Here is a 20,991-nt window from a genome sequence, read left to right on the forward strand (position 1 = left end):
GGAGCAGCTCGTGGAGGGGGCCCGACGTATGCCCCCCCCCCCCTATCCATCAAAACTTTTATAATGCAGGCTGCACCAACCCTTGGGGACTTACCAGTCCCTGGGGAGATTTGTTACTGCTGCAGTGAAGAGCTACATGCTCATTTCGGGTTCGGTCCCCCAGGGAACAAGCTTCAAATGCTGTAACTTCAGCTGCATCTGGGCTTTTTTTTTAAGTTAATGGGCTCGCTCTGCTCTTGGTGGCAAGCTCTAGCCATCTTTTCTTTAAGAGTCTTGGTCCCTAAAAGGGAGCTTTGCATAAGAAGCTTGATTTCAGTGTTCGCTGCTCCAGACCTGTCCTCTGCCTGCACTCCTGGTACTGGGTAAGCACTGCTAATGGCTTTATTGTATGGGAATACGTATGATCCTCCTGCTGGGCAGCAGAGTAATTAATTTGGCCCAGCAGCTGGAAACAGATTATAGGCTAAGCCAAGGAAATAGGACAATTTTATAGTGTCACAAAGAATGTAGATATGATATAAAAGACACTGCATCTACACTCAGCGTACATGTTTACATGATTGATATCCTCATTGGACCCTATAGGCCTAAGTGGGGCAAAACTGCAGTTCTGTGCAGATTTTGGATGGAACTTGTAAAACATTACAAGCACCACACAGACCGTCAGAAAGCACAACAGACATGCACTATGAATGCCAACTCACATTATAAGGCCTACCCCAAGTAAGTACCAATCCTTGAAGAGTCCCTTCTGCAACAGGCTACCTGTGTACAGATATAAAGCTGTGCAAGACAGTAGTCTCACTCGTGCAGCCTGCACACGTGCATGCACACATATTTACATATAGCCATCCTAGAGCGGCTTACCCTATCTGCACAAAAGCAAAGGCAGATACTGGCAGCTAGCATTAGGATCTTTAAACCTGAGCTCACCAATGTACATACTCAGGAACTTCATCACTGTATTCTGATGAGGTACTAAAGGCCTGTGTGAGGAACTAATGTCTGTCAGTAATGTTGTCCAGCCCTCTGGGTCGGTCTTATACAATAATTCCATAAATGGCTGTGGTAACTTATCAGCTGGGCCCTTTCCGTCTCTGGCTAATAAGTCCTTCACCATTATTTTTTCTTTCACTCTGAGGGGGTTTCAGTAATTTCCCTTTCTATGGCTTCTGGTCCCCTTCCACAGGTCTAATCACTCTTTTGTGCACTGATGCGACAAGTTACTTGCCTTCGGTAACGCCTTATCTGGTAGAGACATGATCTAGCCGCAGATTCCTTACCTTTGAACTTCCCGGCATCAGGCTGGATCTGGAAAAATATTCTTAGCAGTACCCCTGCGCACCGGTCGACTCGACGCAACGTCGTCGGCGTCGTGTCGTCATCGTGATGACGGCATCGCCAATATAACCGACACTTTGGCGTGCTGACGTCAGTACTTTTCACAACTTTAAGCCATAAGAGCCATTAAGTGACTGCCCATGGTGTGATAAAAAAAAGACAACTAGGGCCCTGAAGGGGAACATCCCTGACACTAAAACCAATTCCGCAGTGCGGGGAGGATGGGTGGATTGGTAAGGAATCTGCGGATAGACTATGTTTCTACCAGATAAGGCGTTACTGAAGTTAAGTAACTTGTCCATCTAAGAGTGACATCTAGCTACGGATTCCGTACTTTTGAACAGACACCCAAGCAATAGCTTCACCGGAGGTGGGACTGCAGAAAAGCTTCAGACCAGAAAGTCCTGCAAGACAGAGCAGTCGAACAGGCCCTCCCTTTGAACCTGAAAATCCAAGCTATAGTGTCTGGCGAACCTGTGCAGAGACACCCATGTGGACGCTTGGCAGATATCAGCAATTGGAACACCACACTGGAAGGCTGTGGTGGCTGCCTTCTCCCTCGTGGATTGGGCCATAAGGCCTTAAAGAGGCTGCTTCTTCGCCAAGGCGCAACAAAGATGGTCCTCTTTTGAACAGTACTTCCCTTCGTTGCTCCCATGTACCCTATAAAGAGTTGGTCACCCTCCCAGAACTCTTTGGTGCGATCAAGGTAAAACGATAAAGCTCTTTTTAGATCAAAGACAGTGGAGATACTTCTCTTCTTTAAAAGGGTGCAAAGGTGCATATAAATTGGGCAGAGTAACAGACTGTTCCAGATAGAAGGGTGTTACAACCTTGGGCAGAAAAGATGCCCTAGTTCGGAGTACCACTTTGTCCAGAAAGATGGTCAGGAAGCTGTGATGACAGTGCCTGCAGTTCGCTCACCCTCTTGGCAGAGGTAATTGCCACCAAAAGGCTGTTTTGATAGTGAACATCCGTGGAGGGCAGCTGTGCAGCAGCTCAAACGGTGTGCACATCAAGAAAGTAAGGCCCAAATTAAGATCTCACTGTGGCATAATAAAAGTAGAAGGGGGAAAAGTGGGTTAACCCCTTCAAACAGCTCTGCACCAGAGGGGATTTAAAAAGTGAAGGCTGATCTGTCAGCCAAAGAAAAGCTGAGAGGGCTGAAAGGTAGGCCTCCAGAGGGCCCAGAGCATAGCCCTGCTGGGCCAAGGAAAGGATGAACAGGAGAACATCTGACAGAGAGGCAGATAAGGGGTCAATAGACCTTTCTGTACAATATTTACAAAATCTGTTCTATCAGCAGGCATATACCGATTTTGTGGAGAGATAGCTGGAGGGCAGAATAACTTTTCTAACTTCGGGAAGGTCATAAGCTATCAGCTGTCGCTGCTCAATCACTACGCAAGGAGGCCGAGTGGACAGGTTCGGCTGGAGAAGCCTCCCCTGCTGCTGCGACAGAAGAACCTCCCGAAGGGGCAGCATGATCGGAAGATCAATGCTCATTGCCGGAAACGGGATACCAGACTCTCCGTGCCCAGTCCGGAGACACAAGAACAACTTGTGCCCAGTAGCTCCTGATCTTCTAGAGCACTCTGGGCAGGAGTGGTATGGGCGGAAAGGTATACAGGAGGCCTGCGCTCCACTTGTGCCGAAAAGTGCCACTGAGCGAGAGTCGCCTTGCAAACTCCAATGTAAAAAACGGACATTTCGGGGGCGAACAGATCTAACCAAGGCTGTCCCCACCGCTAAAAGAGACCTTGTACCACCTACAGATGGAGATGCCACTCGTGATCCGCAAGGCACCATAGCCTGAGTTTGTCCGCTCTGGCGTTCAGAGAACCGGCCGGATGTTAAACCACAAGGGAAATGCCCTGATGTTCCAGCCAAGTCCAGAGGCGCAGGGCCTTTTGACAGAGTCCACGACCCCACACCACCCTGCTTGTTGCAGTACCACATGGCGGTAGTGTTGTCCATGAACACCTGAACCAACCTTCCCTTGATGGACGGTAAAAAGTCTTTCTGTGCCAATCGGATCGCCCAAAGCCCACTAGGTTGATATGGAGCCTGCCTTCTGCTGAAGACCAAAGTCCTCTGATCTCCATCTCCCCCAGATGGCTGCCCCATCCCGGAAGAGACGCATCCGTCACTACTAGGAGATCTGAGTGGGGAAGGGAGAAGGGTAAGAACCATGTCAGTGAGATTTTCCTGATGATGTGCCCATTTGAACTTCAGATCCCACTACAGACCCCACATGTGCCATCTGGCATGGTCCACTAGCAGGATACTTGAGGTCATGAGGCCCAACAGCTTCAGAGTCATTCTCACTGAAATCCAGGATAGAGGCTGAAACATCTGTATCATAGCCTGAATATCCCGAACTTGCCGTTCAGGACGATAGGCCCGTACCTGCACCGTGCCCAGAACCTCTCCGATGAAAGGGAGCGTCTGAGAGGGAATCAGGTCTGACTTCAGCACATGGATAGTGAACCCTAGCGAATGCAGGAGGTTTGCCGTAGTATAGATTTAGGAGAGGACTGCTTGGGACGAGCCAGCCTTCAACAACCTGTTGTAGAGATAGGGGGGAAGACTGGAACCCCTGATCTCCACAGATGGGCTGCGACCACTTTAATCACCTTGGTGAACACCTGAGGGGCACTGGTGAGGCCGAAGGGGAGCATGACAAAGTGCTCGTGGCCCACCATGAACCGCAGGTAGCGACGATGGGCAGGCAGGACAGGGATAACAACATAGGCCTCCTGCAAGTCCAGCGTTACCATCCAGTCTTCCGGGTCCAGGGCAGACAGGCCATGAGCAAGGGTGAGCATCTTGAACTCCTCTTTTTTGAGGAAGTTGTTAAGGGTTCCCAGGTAGAGAATTGGACGAAGGCCTCTGTACTTCTTTGGAACCAGAAAATAGCGGGAATAACCACCGCATTCTATTTCTGGGCCATGTACTTCTCTTTGCCAAGAGAGTTTTAACTTCCTCGCAGAGTATGCCAAAGCAATCCTACATCAGCCGATCGTAAACTGGAGACATGGATGGAGGGGTAGTCTCGGAGGGGTGGGAGAAGCCCCTTTGGACTATTTGCAACACCCACGTGTCCAAGGTGATGTTCTGCCAAGAGTGGAGATGATGGCGTATTCTGCCACCAATTGGGTGTGAATGATCCTGGGGGATCAGACTAGGAGGGTTTTGCAGTGGAGGAGGGGCTTGGCTCAACTTCTGGCCTCCCAACCCTCGGGGCTGGGGTGAGCCGAGTCTATGGCCCCCGCAAAGGTTGCTGAACTTGAAGGGCCCTCTGGCTGGAATAAGGTTGGTGCTGTTGGTAGCCCCGTTCCATAGTCACGAAAGGAGCAAAAAGCGGACACAGGTCGGGATGTTATGGTGAGGTCCAAGGACTTGGCAGTAGCCCGAGAGTCCTTTAAACGCTTAAGTGCTGCATTTGCTTTGTCTCCGAAGAGACAAGAGCCATCAAAGGGTATGTCCATAAGATTAGAATGGACATCCCCTGAAATGCCAGACGTCCTCAGGCAGGCGTGGCGACGTACGGCCACTGTAGTCGCAATCGCTCTACCCAGCGAGTATGTCATGTCCAAGCCACATCAGACGGCGAACTTCGCTGCATCTCTCCGTCTTGGCTTGGGAGCACAGAATCCAGTCCTTTTCCGAGACTTTGGACAGCACCTGCGGAATAACGTCCCAAAAAGGCATCAACCGCAATGTTATACTGGTGGAAGAGAAAATGTTCTTCCCAAAGCTTTCCAGTCTTTTGGATTCCCTGTCTGGGGGTGCGGAAGAGAAAGCACCATGGGAAGTGCAAGCTAGAACCACCAAGGTTTGTGCAGTGGGGTGGGCGGTGAGGAAAGCTGGGTCGCCCGGTGCAGTACGATGACGGCGGGCAATCGTTCTGTTCACAGGAGCACCTGTACTGGGATTGGACCAGGTGCCCAGATGAACGTCTGACAAGGCCTCATTGAAAGGCAGCAAGGGTTCCGAGGTGGAGACATCTGGCTACAGGACCTCTGTAAAGATGTTAGTCTTGACTGCCACCAAAGGGAGCTACAGGTCCAAGACCTCCGCAGCCCTGCACACCACCATAGCAAATGATGCCCCCTCCTCTGTAGCCAGGTTAGGGGAAGACATCATGCCAGAATCTGTGGCGGTGTCCAGGCCACTGGTGTTGGAAGGGGCGTTCTCCGGGGGGCTTCGGAATACGTTCCTGACCACCCGTTGACCCACCTCTCCCAGAGTTAGGCCGAGCACTGGCGGGGAGGCCCTTCCGGGAAGGGACTCGTTCCTAGGGTACACGCTGAACTTACTCTCGCTGACAGAGGAACACCACACAGTAGTTTTTAGTAAGACAGTATACTTTATCAGAAGGTCAGGGGATCTTTATGATCCGTGATACAGCCGTAGATCAATGCCGCAAGCGGCGGCGGTCTCGGGATTGGGGTATTGGGGTAGCGGGACAGTCTTCAGTTCAGTGTCTCTGCGGAGTATCCTTCGCACAGCTGTCAATCCTCGAGCTGGGGGATTTGGGTTCACTCGGCAAACTCCGCCGATCTTTCTGGATAGGAGCGCCGCGAGTCTCTCAGCAGGCACAGGTGGTTTCGGGTTCTCGGGAGCCGCGACAGCGTCAGCAGGGCTCAGATGGTTCAGAGTTCGGGGAGCCGCAACAGCGTCAGCAGGGCTCAGATGGTTCAGAGTTCGGGGAGCCGCGACAGCGTCAGCAGGGCTCAGATGGTTCAGAGGTCGGGGAGCCGCGACAGCGTCAGCAGGGCTCAGATGGTTCAGAGTTCGAGGAGCCGCAACAGCGTCAGCAGGGCTCATGTATGTCCAGGTCTTCTCTGCCTCCCGTCCCTTCAGCACCCCTTGTTATACTCCCCCTCCTCTTTGAAGTCCGGAGTCCTCGCGGAGAGGGGTCTTGGTGCATGGGGGCGGTGTGTCGGGATTTCCGGCTGCTCGGCCCTTTGATCTATTCAGGTTAGTCTGGGAGGGACTCCAGACGCCCAGCATGCGAGGCACCCGCTCACCGGGGGCCTGGTGGCCGATCGAAACCCTCCTTGGGGAGGAGATCAGAGGTGTGATCGAGACGGCGTCTCCTGGTCTTGCTTGGGGGTTTCCCGCTCCCTCGCCCGGGCATGCGTGGTAGTGTTGTGGGTTCGGCTGGGGCCCGGCCGGCCATCGGGTTTGTTGGGTCATGGTGGCCGGAAGTCTGGGACATTGGGGATCAGGTGCGGTTGCAGGGCTGCTTGCTGGTCGGGAGGGCCCACGCCACGAGGCCGGTCTCACAACTGGCATCACCAGTTCTTCATAGCAGTCTATGTCTTGAGGTTGCAGGATTTCCAAGGGAGCCTGATACCCCTCCCAATTCTCCTCATCCATTCCTAACCCTTCAGAATAGGGCAGGTGGAAAGGCATGGAGCCGTACAGCTCCGCCGGCGCCGATCTTGGCATCGGTAGATGCCCGACCAGCTCTGTGTCATCCAGAATGAGGATTGGGAGAGGTCCCACCGGTGGGCACCGGTGACGCAGAGGACCTCAGCTGCAGAAGCGGCACTGGTGAAGGACGCTGTGAAGGCGGCACCAGCACCGGTCCAGACCCAGGAATGGGTCCAATATGAGGCGTGATGCCAGGGCCAGAGCTGAAGGACAGACTGCCCAAATAAGGCGACATAAAACTCTTTAAGTTGGGTGGGGGTCACTCCCAGCCCCGGAAAGGGAGGGAACCATGGAGCTGACCCAGGAACCCACTCCGTATAGCGGAGCCTTGAACGCGAAGTTTCTCCATCCTGTTGTGAGACAGACGGGCACGCTTCAACTTCTTGTGATGCCAGTCAGTCAGTCAGTCAAAATACACTTTATTCGATTTGTTAAAATCATAAAAGACATAGAATTTACATACATACATGAAAACACCCAATTATATGTCTAAAAATCAGATGGATCAAATTAAACCTAAATTTGGTCAACAAAAACCTATGTAAGGGTTTAGTAACAACTTTAAGATAAGGCTCTAGAGAAGGAGAAAAGGTTAGCATAAAATGCGACCTAACAGCTGGTTTCTCAAGTTCCTGCTCTTCTCGAACCAATCTGGCCCTATCTAAAAATTGTATCTTGTGATGCCTTTTACCAGACTGCGACGACTCGCAAGAATAAGACTTCAATCCTCTGGAGCAGTCATGAGACCTTCCTCTCGACCAAGATCAACAGGGTGACCTCCAAGGTGTCGGACCATGAGCAGCTTTAGAGTCCGCTCCCTCAAAGCTTTTGGCACCATGGCCCGCAATCGGAGCACAAGTTTGTGTCGTGGTCGTGCTCCAGGCACCAGAGACATACCAAGTGGAGGTCCGTGACTGATATGGGAGGGTGATAGGCGACGCACAGCTTGAACCCCGAGCTCTTCTTACTAGACATCCCTAGCACACCAAAAGAAGTTGGCAAAATATTGAAAAAGTCTGTCAAAAAATGACAGGGGGAAAGCTCTCGTCGATGGATCTGTGATGGCTGGGTACGGAAAGAAAAGAACTGATGTCAGCGTGTCAGAGTGCCGGTTATATTGATGACGCGGATGTCATGACGACGTACCGTCACGTGGAGTCGACGGATGTCACCAACCGTCACGCAGGGGTACTGCTAAGAAAAATCTTCCAGATCCAGCCTGACGTCTGGATGTTCCAAGGTAAGGAATCTGTAGCTAGATGTCTCTATCAGATATTCCACTCCAACTAGATGCTCTTGATCCATCTTGTTTTAATTTTGTTCTGTGGATGGAGGAGGGGTCTTGTTTCACAGCAAATTTATTTACCGGTTTTGGATAACTCCATCTCACTATACTCAGGTGCCACTGTGGTACCCCCTTTTGCAGGTTTATTTCTTTTGGCACGGATATTCCATACATTCCCTGAAGATATGCCCTTGGATATAAAGTAAGTAGCAGGTTTCGGAAGAGTATTTTAGAGACTGGGCCCATTTGCTTAGCACAGTAGAAGTCCAGACAGTGGGAGAGCTGAGTGGAGCAGTCTGCCAATAACTCTTATTATACCTTCACCCGTGGGGCAACAGTGCTAACAACATTTCCATCATGTTACCAATACAGTGAACTGGCTGTTTGCAGTGCAGGTACAGCATTGAGCCAGTAGGAATGTGGGAAAGACCAAGTTATATTTATCGATTCGGCATGCAGAATCTGTCAGCATATATTAAATTACATTAGCAACAGTATCTAACCTGTTGAAGTTTGCAGCGTTTGATGTAAATTCTGTGGAAGTTGGAGAACAAACTGAGTTGAACTGTGGTTCTCTCTGAAGAAACCCTCTGTTGCTTTGGATTGCATAACCTTGGATTCCCACAGCTGATAAAGCAAGCACACAAGCAAGTTAGTCATGTCAATTACTTTCAAAAGATCAACAACATAATTGCATCCAAGTAAATTCTGCAGTAAACTATGAAAAAAATTGCCAATAGAATTAAAAAAAACTATTTTATCACTGACAAAAAGTTGCTAGTCTTCAGGTAACATCAGCCTATGAAATTTAAATCTCTAAGATTAGCTGTTTCTGGCTCCTTACTTTTCGTAAAAACACAAAACAGAAGTTACCTATATACAGCAATGGTTTTCCAGCATAGATAAGCATAACTTAAATGGAAAATTTAGGACCTGGTGTGAGAAGTTCGCCTGGTATATGCTGGTCACTAGTTAAAGTGGCCACGTTGCACCAGTACAATTCAACTCTTATGGTAGATAGGTTTAAGACAACCTTTTTAAAGAAAGCTATCCTAGTGGTAGCTGTGGAGAGCAGCCTTCAGGCTAAGTCTTTAGAGGAATGTAAAGCAGCTTGTTTTGCCTTATAATCTCTTGAATCACTAAATGAAAGGACACCACACAGGTATATATATAAAATATATATGTATTTATTACTAGACACACTCTACAAATCTCTTTATGAGATTAGAAGTTAAGGACATATGCACAAATCAACATTTCACAACAAGTTAAGAACAAATATGGCTGGGGCCCTAGGGGCATACCAGACCATATACTAAAAAAGAGACCTAAGAATATCGACTTGCGAGGGGACAAGGCCTAGGGCTTTCAGAAGCGCTGGGGCCTCACTATTCCACCCCAGGCAGGTAGGTAAAGGACCCACGGGAGACGCATGCAGTGTGAGAACAAAGCCGCGGATCCCAACTGTCTTCAATGGAGCAAGTCGCGGCTGGAATTTTAAAGTTTTAGGATACTTTGGAAGAGTCTACAAGCAAGTCACTTACAAGGTAAGTAGTTCGAGAGTCAACACACACAGGAGCACCGTAGTGCTGGAGTTACCTCACCCAGGGAAGCCGGGTGCATAGCTGTCTTTTGGTGTCGGGTCGCAGCGTCGTTTTCAATGGGAGCCAAAGAAGACTTGCTGCTTGTGAAGACAGGAGAAGTGTCCGATGGATTCCAAGCCTGGATTCCAAGCCTGGATTCAGAAGAAAGAAGACCTGAAAGCAAAGGGACAGTGTTCAAAGTCACTTGGCAGTGACCCGGGGCAAGGAAGATGGATGCCCACAGTCGTCAGGTGATTTCAGGTGATCACGGGTGTCTTGACTCTTCAGCCACGAGGTCCAGGAGGCGTCGACGACAACCAGGAGCTGGATTCGGCGTGTCCCACGAAGTCTGCAGCTTACTGAGGTGTCGGCGACCGGATTGGAGCCAACAAGCCTTGGCAACAGCAAGTCTTGTGGAAAGTGTAAAAAATCAGCGGTGCAGACCAGCAAGGTCTGAGGGACTCACCCAGCGAGGGTAAGTCAGGGCAGGCCTGGAGCAACCAGGGGTGCCCTTTGGTTTTGTAGAAAAGTCTTCTGGGGACCCACAAGCCAACCGGCAAGGGATCGCGAAAACGCCTCGGGAGGATTCACTCAACAGGGGCCCACGGTCACTCGGGACGGGGTAGGCCTCTGATCTTCGGTGGAAATCCTGCTGGAGGCTTGGACAACACGCGGTCCAATGCACAGGTTCGTAGAACGTCGTGAAGGGGTTGCACTCGAAAATAGTGTACGGTACCCAGGGATTGCGGTTCCTCGTCACTCGTGGGGTCCACTTGCCTCAGCGTCGCTGGGGACTCACGATGGCCTGGAAGAAGTCAGGAAATCCTCTTCCTAGGATGCAGGGACTTCGAACTCCGGCGGGAGCGGGAAAGATTGCGACAGTTGATTGCAAGATTGGGTGCCTGCCAAGCAGGGGAGTCACTCCTTGCCTCCAAGGGAGATTCTTCAGTCTTCCAGAGGTAGTGGAACGTCAAAGGCCCAGGATTCTTCTTCAGAGCGTCATCCAGGGATATCTAGTTTGCCATGGCAAGGGTTCCCTAACTTATACTAGAAGGAAGGGAGGGACTAGCTCTATGACCCCACCTATGGGAGGGTCAGGGGAGTGGGTGGCTACACCCACTTCCCTTTGTCCAGTTTCACATCCGAGCAGGGGCTGGTAGCCCCTGAGCCGGTTTGAGCTGGCATATGCACAGAGGAGCCTACTGCTCCCCCAGTGCAGGACTTCAAAGCACTCTAGGAGTGCACCCACCCAGCCCCAATACACTAAATCCTGTCTGGGAGGTGACCACACCTCCCTGTGACAGGATGCCTATTGTTGGGCCTCCTCCATTGCGAGTGTCGGTCAGCAGCAGGAGGGCAGCCCAGTGTCTGTGACTGGTGGCATCCATTTTGTGATGTCAGGGCTCTTCAGGATTCTACTGTGTTTCCACAGTAGGTACATGTCTATCCCTCTAGAAGGGTGGGATCATAGTCCCACATCAGTTACTGGTGTGGGGGTATGATTCCAAAGCGTTTCACACCAAACACAACATGTTTTGATGCAGCCATTCCAAAGTTAGTATTTAACGCTAGGTTATAATGCACTTAAGAGTATATGGTTTAACCGCATCCACAAACAGCCAGAGAGAATGGACTCAGAGCTGCAGAGGGGCCCTGCTCAGAGAGAGGCACCCCCTCACATGCAAACTAAGCACTCTGCCCTCAGGATTGATAGTGCCTGCCTTAGGGGTGACTGATAGGTTTATATGTGTGTGCAGGTAGAGATATAGTGTACCTATATCTCAGTGAGGAGTGCTAACACTACCTCACCCAGGCTGCAGTAGTAGGCCTGTGGTGTCAGATTTAGTCTGCTTCCCAGGGGTGGCATAATACATGCTTCAGCCCCTGGTAGGCCTGTGAAGTACCTATGCCCTTGGTACCTAAGGTACCATATACTAGGGGCTCATAAGGTACCACAGTATCCAATCACTAGTGCATCTAATATGCACTCCAAGTTGTTTAGAGAGAACAGAAAGGCTGGGGCCCTGATTAGCAGAGTCCAAGCCAGACTATAGCCAGAAACCAGTGTTAACATCAGAAAAAAAGGTGGGGGCAACATAAGGTGCAGATCCTACTCTCCTACACCTGGTATTGCTAATTAGAATGTTTTCAGAACTAGAGCAACATACAGTTTATTTTAATCCCAGTTCTTATCTCTTAACTTGGTCCTGATCATATGAGATCTTATAGTCTACTAAATGGTTCTGTCGGGTAGCACCTAATTCCTTTATCCGTACAATCGTTATACAATAATTTAACAATAAACATTACTTTTAGGACAAATCACAATTTTGTAGAAAAGCAAGTGTATTTTTCTTTTTTATATTTCATTTTTAGGAAACAACTGTCATACAATATGTAAATAAGTGATTAATTAGTGACTGTTTTGACAGGAAGTGATTAAAGTGAGGAAACAAAAATAAATAAATAACACAAAATGAAGAGTATTATATTTAAGTCTCTGCCCCAGTGTATTCTTCCAGTAGTAACCTGAAACTTCAACTTTTTATGGTTACACTGCTTAAGAACATGAGAAAGCAATACGTCGACGTTTCAACCCAAATGTCTGTATTATAAGGACATCACATAGGTTCTTCTTCACGATAAAAGGAATAGTGACAGCCGAGTCGAAGTGAAATGGACTCCTCCAATCCTGGATGGAGTGCAACTTATTAAACTTAAGGCATCAACAGCTGGCTGGATTGGATTCCTCCCATGAAGGGGGGGGGGGGGGGGGCTTAGGATGATCACTTCCCAAGGGGGTAATACATTGATCTCCCAACGGTTGTTCAATGGAGTGGCCTCCATAAGGTGAGGGGATCCGGTAAAAATGATGTACAAACTGAGTGAAGTGGTTCCAGATAGCAGGTCACTGTTTGACTAGGCGAATGGCACTGCCGTACTCCTGGTTACAGGGAATGTAACCGAGTGAAGTTGCAATTAATGCAACACGAACTTTCAGCCAGCGTTGGTGATCTGATTTACTACCTGCACTGACCCCAATATAACCTCTCATACATAATTGCATGTTTTTTCCATCAATTAATTAATTACCCCCTTTGGAAGTGATCATACTCAGCTCCCCCTGCACATCTCTATGACCGTCTTCCTCAAATGAGTAGGTGCATCAGAGATTATGTGGATGATGTCATGAGTGATGTCATTTGAGATGTCATCAGTGATGTCACTGACCATGTCAGGAGTGTGGTAATATGTGACGTCATCAGTAGTGCATCACGTGGCGGGAGTTATAGTTAGCTCAGCTAACTCTAACAGCAGAATTTCTCTGGTTTTGTACGAGTGAAATATCAGCCTAACAATAACATCCCTGAAACCTGTGTTTTTTTCTGTGAAATTCTAAGGTTCTTTAAATACAATTTCCTAACTATAACGTCCCTGTAAAGAGGCAAGAGAGGTGCAGAAAGAGTAGGAAAGGTGCAGAAAGAAGCAAGAGGAGTGAAGAAAGAGTATGAAATGTGCAGAAAGTAGCAAGTGAGGTGTATCAAGGGGAAGAAGTAAAGAAAGAAAAAAAGGTGAAGAAAGAAGCTAGAGATTTGCAGACCGAGGCAAGAGAAGTACAGAAAGGAGCAAGAGGAGTGCAGAAAGAGCCAAGAGAAGTGCAGAAACAGCCAAGAGAAGTGCAGAAAGAAGCAAGAAATGTGATGAAAGCGGCAACTGAGGTACAGAAAGGCAAGATAGCTGCAGAAAAAAGCAAGGAAGGTGTAGAAAGAAGCAAGGGAGATGTAGAAAGAAGCAAGAAAGGTACAGAAAGAGGACTAAAGGTGCAAAAAGAAGCAAAAGAGGTGCAGAAAGAGGCAAGAGAAGTGCAGAAAGAAGAGAGGTGGATAAAGAAGTTAAAGTGGTTCAGAAAGAAGCAAGAGAGGTGCAGAAAGAAGCAAGAGAGGTACAGAAAGAGGAAGAAAGGTAAAGAAAGAGGCAAGACAAGTGCAGAAACGGGAAGAGAGGTGCAGAAAGAAGCAAAAGAAGTGCAGAAAGAGGCAAGAGAAGTGCAGAAAGAAGCAAAAGAAGCGCAAAAAGAGGCAAGAGAAGCGCAGAAAGAGGCAAGAGGTACAGAAAGAGGCAAGAGAGGTACAGAAAGAGGCAAGAGGTATAGAAAGAGGCAAGACACTGCAGAAACGGGAAGAGAGGTGCAGAGAGAAGAAAGAGAGGTGCAGAGAGAAGAGAAGTGATAAAAGAGGCAAGAGAGGTGCAGAAAGAAGCAAGAGAAGTGCAGAAAGAGGCAAGAGAAGTGCAGAAAGAAGCAAAAGAAGTGCAGAAAGAGGCAAGAGAGGCGCAGAAAAAGGTAAGAGATGAGCAAAAAAGACAAGAGAGTTGCATAAAGAGGCCAGAGAGGTGCAGAAAGAGACAGAGGTACAGAGAGGGAAGAGAAGTACAGAAAGTGCAAGTGAGGTGCAGAAACAGGCAAGAGACGTGCAGAAAAAGTGAAAAGGGGTGCAGAAAGAGGGAACAGGGGTGCAGAAAGAGGGAAGGGTGGATTAGAAAGAGACAAGAGGGGTACAGAAAGACGCAACAGAGGTGCAGAAAGATGCAAGAGAACTGTAGAAAGAGGCAAGAGACGTGCAGAAAGAAACAAGAGACGTGCAGAAAGAAACAAGAGACGTGCAGAAAGACGCATCAGAGGTGTAGAAAGAGGCAAGAGAAGTGCAGAAAGCCAAGAGAAGTGCACAAGAAGCCAAGAGAAGTGATGAAAGAGGCAAGTGAGGTACAGAAAGGCAAGTGAGGTACAGAAAGGCAAGAGAGCTGCAGAAAAAAGCAAGGGAGGTGTAGAAAGAAGCAAGAAAGGTACAGAAAGAGGAAGAAAGGTGCAGAAAGAAGCAAAAGTGGTGCAGAAAGAGGTAAGAAGTGCAGAAAGAAGCAAGAGGTACAAAAAGAAGAGATGTGGAGAAAGAAGTAAGTGGTTCAGAAAGAAACAAGAGGTACAAAAAGTGGAAGAAAGGTAAAGAAAGAGGCAAGCGAGGTGCAAAGAGAAGCAAGCGAGGTGCACAGAGAAGAGAAGTGCAGAAAGAGGCAAGAGAGGTGCAGAAAGAAGAGAAGTGCAGAAAGAGGCAAGAGAAGTGCAGAAAGAGGCAAGAGAAGTACAGAAAGAGGGAAGAAAAGTGCAGAAAGAAGCAAAAGAAGTGCAATAAGAAGCAAAAGAAGCGAAAAAAGAAGGAAAAGAAGTGCAAAGAGAGGCACAGAAAAAGGCAAGAGATGGGGAAAAAAGGCAAGTGAGGTGCATAAAAAAGCAAGAGAGGAGCAGAAAGAAGAGAGTGAGGTGCAAAAAGAGGCAAGAAAGGTGCAGAAAGACAAGGTACAGAGAGGGAAGAGGAGCGCAGAAAGTGCAAGTGAGGTACAGAAACGAGCAAGAAAGGTACAGAAAGAGGAAAAGGGGTGCAGAAAGAGGGAACGGGGTACAGAAAGAGGGAAGGGTGGAGTAGAAAGAGGCAAAAGGGGTACAGAAAGACGCAGAAGTACAGAAAGAAGCAACAGAAGTGAAGAAACAAGAAAAGTACAGAATGACAAAACAGAGGTGCAGAAAGAGGCAAGAGAAGTGCAGAAAGAGGCAAGAGAGGTGCAGAAAGAGGCAAGAGGTGCAGAAAGAGGCAAAGGGGTGCAGAAGGAAGCAACAAAGGTGCAGAAAGAAGCACGAGATGTGCAGAAAGAATCAACGGAGGTGCAGAAAGAGGCAAGAGAAGTGCAGAAAAAGCAAATAAAAATATAGAAAGAGGCAAGAGAAGCCCAGATAGAAGCAATATAGGTGCAGAAAGCGGCAAGAGAAGTGCAGAAACTGGCAAGAGTAGTGCAGTAAGAGATCCAGAAACAGGCAAGAGAGGTGCAGAAGGAGGGAACAGGAGTGCAGAAAGAGGAAATATGGGTGTAGAAAAAGGCAGGAGGGGTGGAGAAAGAACAGAGGTGCAGAAAGAAAGCAAGCGTAGTGCAGAAAGCAGCAACAGAGGTGTAGAAAGAAGCAAGAACTGCACAAAGCAGCAAGAGAGGTGCAGAAAGAGGGAACCGGGGTGCAGAAAGAGGCAAGAGAGGTACAGAAAGAGGTAAGAGAGGTACAGAAAGAGGTAAGAGAAGCACAGAAAGACGCAACAGAGGTGTAGAATGAGGCAAGCGAATGGCAGAAAGAGGCAATAGATTTGCAGAAACAGATAGAAGAAATGCAAAAAGTAGAAACAGAGGTGCACCAAGAGGCAATAGAGGTGCAGTGAGAGGCAAAATAAGTATAGAAAGAAGCAACAGAGGTGTGGAAAGAAGAGGAGTGCTGAAAAAGGCCACCGAGGTGCAGAAAGAGGCAAGGGGGTGCAGAAAGAGGCAAGAAAAGTGCAGAAAGAGGCAAGAGAAGCACAGCAAGGGGCAAGAGAAGCACAGCAAGGGGCAAGAGAAGCACAGCAAGGGGCAAGAGAAGCACAGCAAGGGGCAAGAGAGGTGTAGAAAGAAGCAAGAGATGTACAGAAAGAAGCAAAAGAGCAAAAGTGCAGAAAAGAGCAAAAGTCGTCAAGAAAGAGGCAAGAGGAGCACAGATAAAGGCATAAGATGCGCAGAAAAAGGCAAGTGAGGTACAGAAAGAGGGAAGAAAAAGGCAGAAAGTGCAAGTGAGGTGCAGAAACAAGCAAAAGAGGTGCAGAAAGTGACAAGGGGTGCAGAAAGAGGGAACAGGGGTGCAGAAAGAATCAAAAGACGTGCAGAAAGAGGCAAGAAGTCCAGAAAGAAGTACAAGATATGTAGAAAGAGGCAAGAGAAGTGCAGAAAGAGGCAAGGGATGTGCAGAAAGAGGCAAGAGAAGTGCAGAAAGAGGCAAGGGATGTGCAGAAAGAGGCAAGAGAGGTGCAGAAAGAGGGAACTAGGGTACAGAAGGAGTGAACAGGGGTGCAGAAAGAGGCATGAGGATTACAGAATGAAGAATGAGAGGTACAGAAAGAACAACAGAAGTGCAGAACGAGGCAAGAGGGGTGCAGGCAAGAGAAGTACAGAAAAAAGCAACAGAGCAGCGGAAAGAGGGACGAGAGCTGCAGAAAGAGGGACGAGAGCTGCAGAAAGAGGGACGAGAGCTGCAGAAAGAGGGACGAGAGCTGCAGAAAGAGGGACGAGAGCTGCAGAAAGAGGGACGAGAGCTGCAGAAAGAGGGACGAGAGCTGCAGAAAGAGGGACGAGAGCTGCAGAAAGAGGGACGAGAGCTGCAGAAAGAGGGACGAGAGCTGCAGAAAGAGGGACGAGAGCTGCAGAAAGAGGGACGAGGGACGAGAGCTGCAGAAAGAGGGACGAGGGACGAGAGCTGCAGAAAGGCGGACGAGAGCTGCAGAAAGGCGGACGAGAGGTGCAGAAAGGCGGACGAGAGGTGCAGAAAGGCGGACGAGAGGTGCAGAAAGGCGGACGAGAGGTGCAGAAAGGCGGACGAGAGGTGCAGAAAGAGGCAAGAAAACTGCAGAAATAGGCAGGCCAGGTGCAGAAACAAGCAACAGACGTACAGAAACTAGAGAAGTAAGGAAAGATGCATCAGAGGTGCAGGAAGAGGGATGCAAAAAGAGGGAAGAGACGTGCAGAAAGAGGGAAGACAGGCACAGAATGAGGGGAGAGACATGCAAAACAAGGCAAAGGGGTGCAGAAAGAAGCAAAAGAGGTGCAGAAAGTATCAGCAGAGGTGCAGAACGAGGCAAGAGGGGTGCAGAAAGAGGCAAGATAATTAAAGAAAGAGGCAAAACAGGTACAGAAACAGGCAAGAGAGGTGCAGAAGGAGGGAACAGGAGTGCAGAAAGAGGTAAGAGAAGCACAGATAGACGCAACAGAGGTGTAGGAGGCGGCAAGCGAACGGTAGAAAGAGGCAAGAGATTTGCAGAAACAGGTAGGAGAAATGCAAAAAGTAGAAACAGAGGTGCACAAAGATGCAATATGGGTGCAGTGAGAGGCAAGAGAAGTATAGAAAGAAGCAACTGAGGTGTGGAAAGCAGAGGAGTGCTGAAAAAGGCAACCGAGAAGCAGAAAGAGGCAGGGGGTGCAGAAAGAGGCAAGTAAAGTGCAGAAACAGGCAAGAAAGGTGCAGAAAGAGGCAAGAGAAGCGCAGCAAGGGGCAAGAGAAGCGCAGCAAGGGGAAAAAAAACAAAAGTGCAGAAAAGAGCAAAAGAAGTCAAGAAAGAGGCAAGAGGTGCGCAGAAATAGGCATAAGATGCGCACAAAAAGGCAAGTGAGGTACAGAAAGAGGCATGAGAAGTGCAAAAAGTGACAAGGGGTGCAGAAAGAGTGAAAAGGGGTGCAGAAAGAGTCAAAAGAGGTGCAGAAAGAGGCGAGAAGTCCAGAAAGAAGCACAATAAATGTAGAAAGAGGCAAGAGAAGTCCAGAAAGAAGCAATAGAGTTGCAGGAAAGAGGCAAGAGAAGTGCAGAAAGAGGCAAGGGAGGTGCATAAAGAGGAAGGAGGTGCAGAATGAGGGAACTAGGGTACAGAAGGAGAGGGACGAGAGGTGTAGAAAGAGCGATGAGAGGAGGTGCAGAAAGACAGACGAGAGGAGGTGCAGAAAGACAGACGAGAGGAGGTGCAGAAAGACAGACGAGAGGAGGTGCAGAAAGACAGACGAGAGGAGGTGCAGAAAGACAGACGAGAGGAGGTGCAGAAAGACAGACGAGAGGAGGTGCAGAAAGACAGACGAGAGGAGGTGCAGAAAGACAGACGAGAGGAGGTGCAGAAAGACAGACGAGAGGAGGTGCAGAAAGACAGACGAGAGGAGGTGCAGAAAGACAGACGAGAGGAGGTGCAGAAAGACAGACGAGAGGTGCAGAAAGAGGGAAGAGAGGTGCAGAAGGAGGCAAGAAAACGGCAGAAATAGGCAGGCCAGGTGCAGAAAGAAGCAACAGACGTGCAGAAACCAGAGAAGTACAGAAAGACGAATCAGAGGTGCAGAACGAGGCAAGAGGGGTGCAGTAAGAGGCAAGAGGTACAGAAAGAGGGAAAAGGGGAGCAGGAAGATGCAAGAGAGGTTCAGAAAGAAGCAACAGAAGTGCAGAAAGAAGCAATACAGGTGTAGAAAGAGGCAAGAGAAGTGCAGATAGTGGTAAGCGGTGCTGAAAGAGGCAAGAGGTGCGGAAAGAGGGAGGAGAGTGCAGAACGAGGCAACAGGGGTGCAGTAAGAAGCAAGAGAAGTGCAGAAAGAAGAAAGAAGTGCAGAAAGAAGCAATAGAGGTGCAGGAAGAAGTAAGAGGGATGCAGAAAGAGACAAGAAGGGTGCAGAAAGAGGTAAGAAGGGTGCAGAAAGAGACAAGAAGGGTGCAGAAAGAGACCAGAAGGGTGCAGAAACAAGCAAGAGAACTGTAGAAAGAAGTGAGGTGCAGAAAGAGGCAAATGAAGTGCAGAAAGAGGCAAGAGAGGTATAGGAAAGATGCAATAGAGTTGCAGGAAAGAGGCAAGAGAAGTGCAGAAAAGAGCAAGAGGAGTACAGAAAGAGGCGAGAAGTGCAGAAAGAGGCAAGAGAAGTGCAGAAAGACGCAAGAGAAGTGCAGAAAGAGCCAAGAGAAGTGCACAAAGAGCCAAGAGAGGTGCAGAAAGAGCCAAGAGAAGTGCAGGAAGAGCCAGGAGAAGTGCACAAGAAGCAAGAGAAGTGATGAAAGAGGCAAGTGAGGTACAGAAAGGCAAGAGCTGCAGAAAAAAGCAAGAGAGGTGTAGAAAAAAAGCAAGAAAGGTACACAAAGAGGAAGAAAGGTGCAGAAAGAAGCAAAAGAGGTGCAGAAAGGGGTAAGAGAAGTGCAGAAAGAAGCAAAAGGTACAGAAAGAAGAGATGTGGAGAAAGAAGTAAGAATGGTTCACAAAGAAACGAGAGGTACAGAAAGAAGCAAGAGATACAAAAAGAGGAAGAAAGGTAAAGAAAGAGGCACGAGAAGTGCAGAAAGAGCAAGAGAGGTGAAGAGAGAAGCAAGCGGAGTGCACAGAGAAGAGAAGTGATCAAAGAGGCAAGAGAGGTGCAGAAAGAAGCAAGAGAGGTGCACAGAGAAGAGAAGTGATCAAAGAGGCAAGAGAGGTGCAGAAACAAGCAAGAGAAGTGCCGAAAGAGACAAGAGAAGTGCAGAAAGAGACAAGAGAAGTGTAGAAAGAGGGAAGAAAAGTGCAGAAAGAAGCAAAAGAAGTGCAAAAAGAAGGAAAAGAAGTGCAAAAAGAGGCAAGAGAGACACATAAAAAGGCCAGAGATGGGCAAAAAAGGCAAGTGAGGTGCATAAAGAAGCAAGAGAGGAGCAGAAAGAAGAGAGTGAGGTGCAAAACGAGGTAAGAAAGGTGCAGAAAGAGACGAGATACAGAGGGAAGATGTGAGACCGGCCTCACGGCGTTGCCCTCCCCATCACCCAGCCAACCTGCCACCACCCTCAAGACACGACATCTCCGACTCCGGCCGCTCCAGCCACCCAGATCCGAGGGCCGGCCACAGCCCTGACAGACTCGACACCCTACCACGCATGTCCGCCCGAGGGAGCGGGAACCCTCGAACCAGACCCAGAGGCGCCAGCCCAGTCACACCTCGGATCGCCTTCCCCGGGAGGACTCGATCGGCCACCAGGCCCCTGGGGAGCAGGCGCCTCCCCTGCCGAGCGTCTGGGGTCCCTCCCCGACCCACCTGAAAAGACCAAAGAAGTGAGCGGCAGGAAATCCCGCCGAACCCCCTCCGTCACCCCAGTCCCCCCTCTGCGAGGACTCCGGACTTCAAAGAGCCAGCGGAGTATAACAAGGGGTGCCGGAGAAACGAATGGAGAGAAGACCTGGAACCATCCGAGCCTGCTGACGCTGTCGCGGCTCCTGAACGCTGAAGTCACCTGGGCCTGCTGAGTGACTCGCGGCCTCTCGCTATTGAACCATCTGAGCCCTGCTGACGAGGTTGCGGCTCCCGAACCCTGAACCACCTAGGCCTGCTGAGTGACTCGCGGCCCCCAGCTATTGAACCATCTGAGACTTGCTGACGGAATCGCGGCTCCCGAACTCCGACCACCTGTGCCTACTGAGAGACTCGCGGCGCTCCCCTTGAGGACGACTCGGTAAGAGATCGCCCAGAGACACGACACCCTCCAGCTCGAGGATTGTGAGCTTTCCGCAGGGTATTTCGCAGAGACACTATCTTGAAAGACTGTCCCGCTACCCCCATTCCCCACGACCGATTTGTGGTACTACGGGCCACTGCTGTACTGCTTGCATCTTGGATCATAAAGATCCCTTGAAAACATCGATAAAAGAACCTATCGTCCTACAAAGAATACATGTGGTGTCACTCTGTTCGTAGTGTATCTCAGGGTGTGCGCGCCTGGTTCGGCCTACTTGGGAGAGG

The 20,991-nt window shown here is 49.2% G+C and overlaps 1 protein-coding gene across 1 annotated transcript in view; it reads right to left on the reverse strand.

The window, feature by feature from the left end:
- GTF2A1L (general transcription factor IIA subunit 1 like) overlaps positions 1-20,991 on the reverse strand; it is a 693,354-nt gene that overhangs the window by 456,052 nt on the left and 216,311 nt on the right. The window contains exon 3 of the mRNA XM_085609369.1: positions 8,575-8,698. Coding sequence (XP_085465495.1) covers positions 8,575-8,698 — 124 coding nt within the window. The remainder of the gene's footprint in view (positions 1-8,574; positions 8,699-20,991) is intronic.

The sequence above is a fragment of the Triturus cristatus genome, chromosome 6 (assembly GCF_964204655.1).
Source record: "Triturus cristatus chromosome 6, aTriCri1.1, whole genome shotgun sequence".
NCBI classification, from domain to species: Eukaryota; Metazoa; Chordata; class Amphibia; order Caudata; family Salamandridae; genus Triturus; species Triturus cristatus.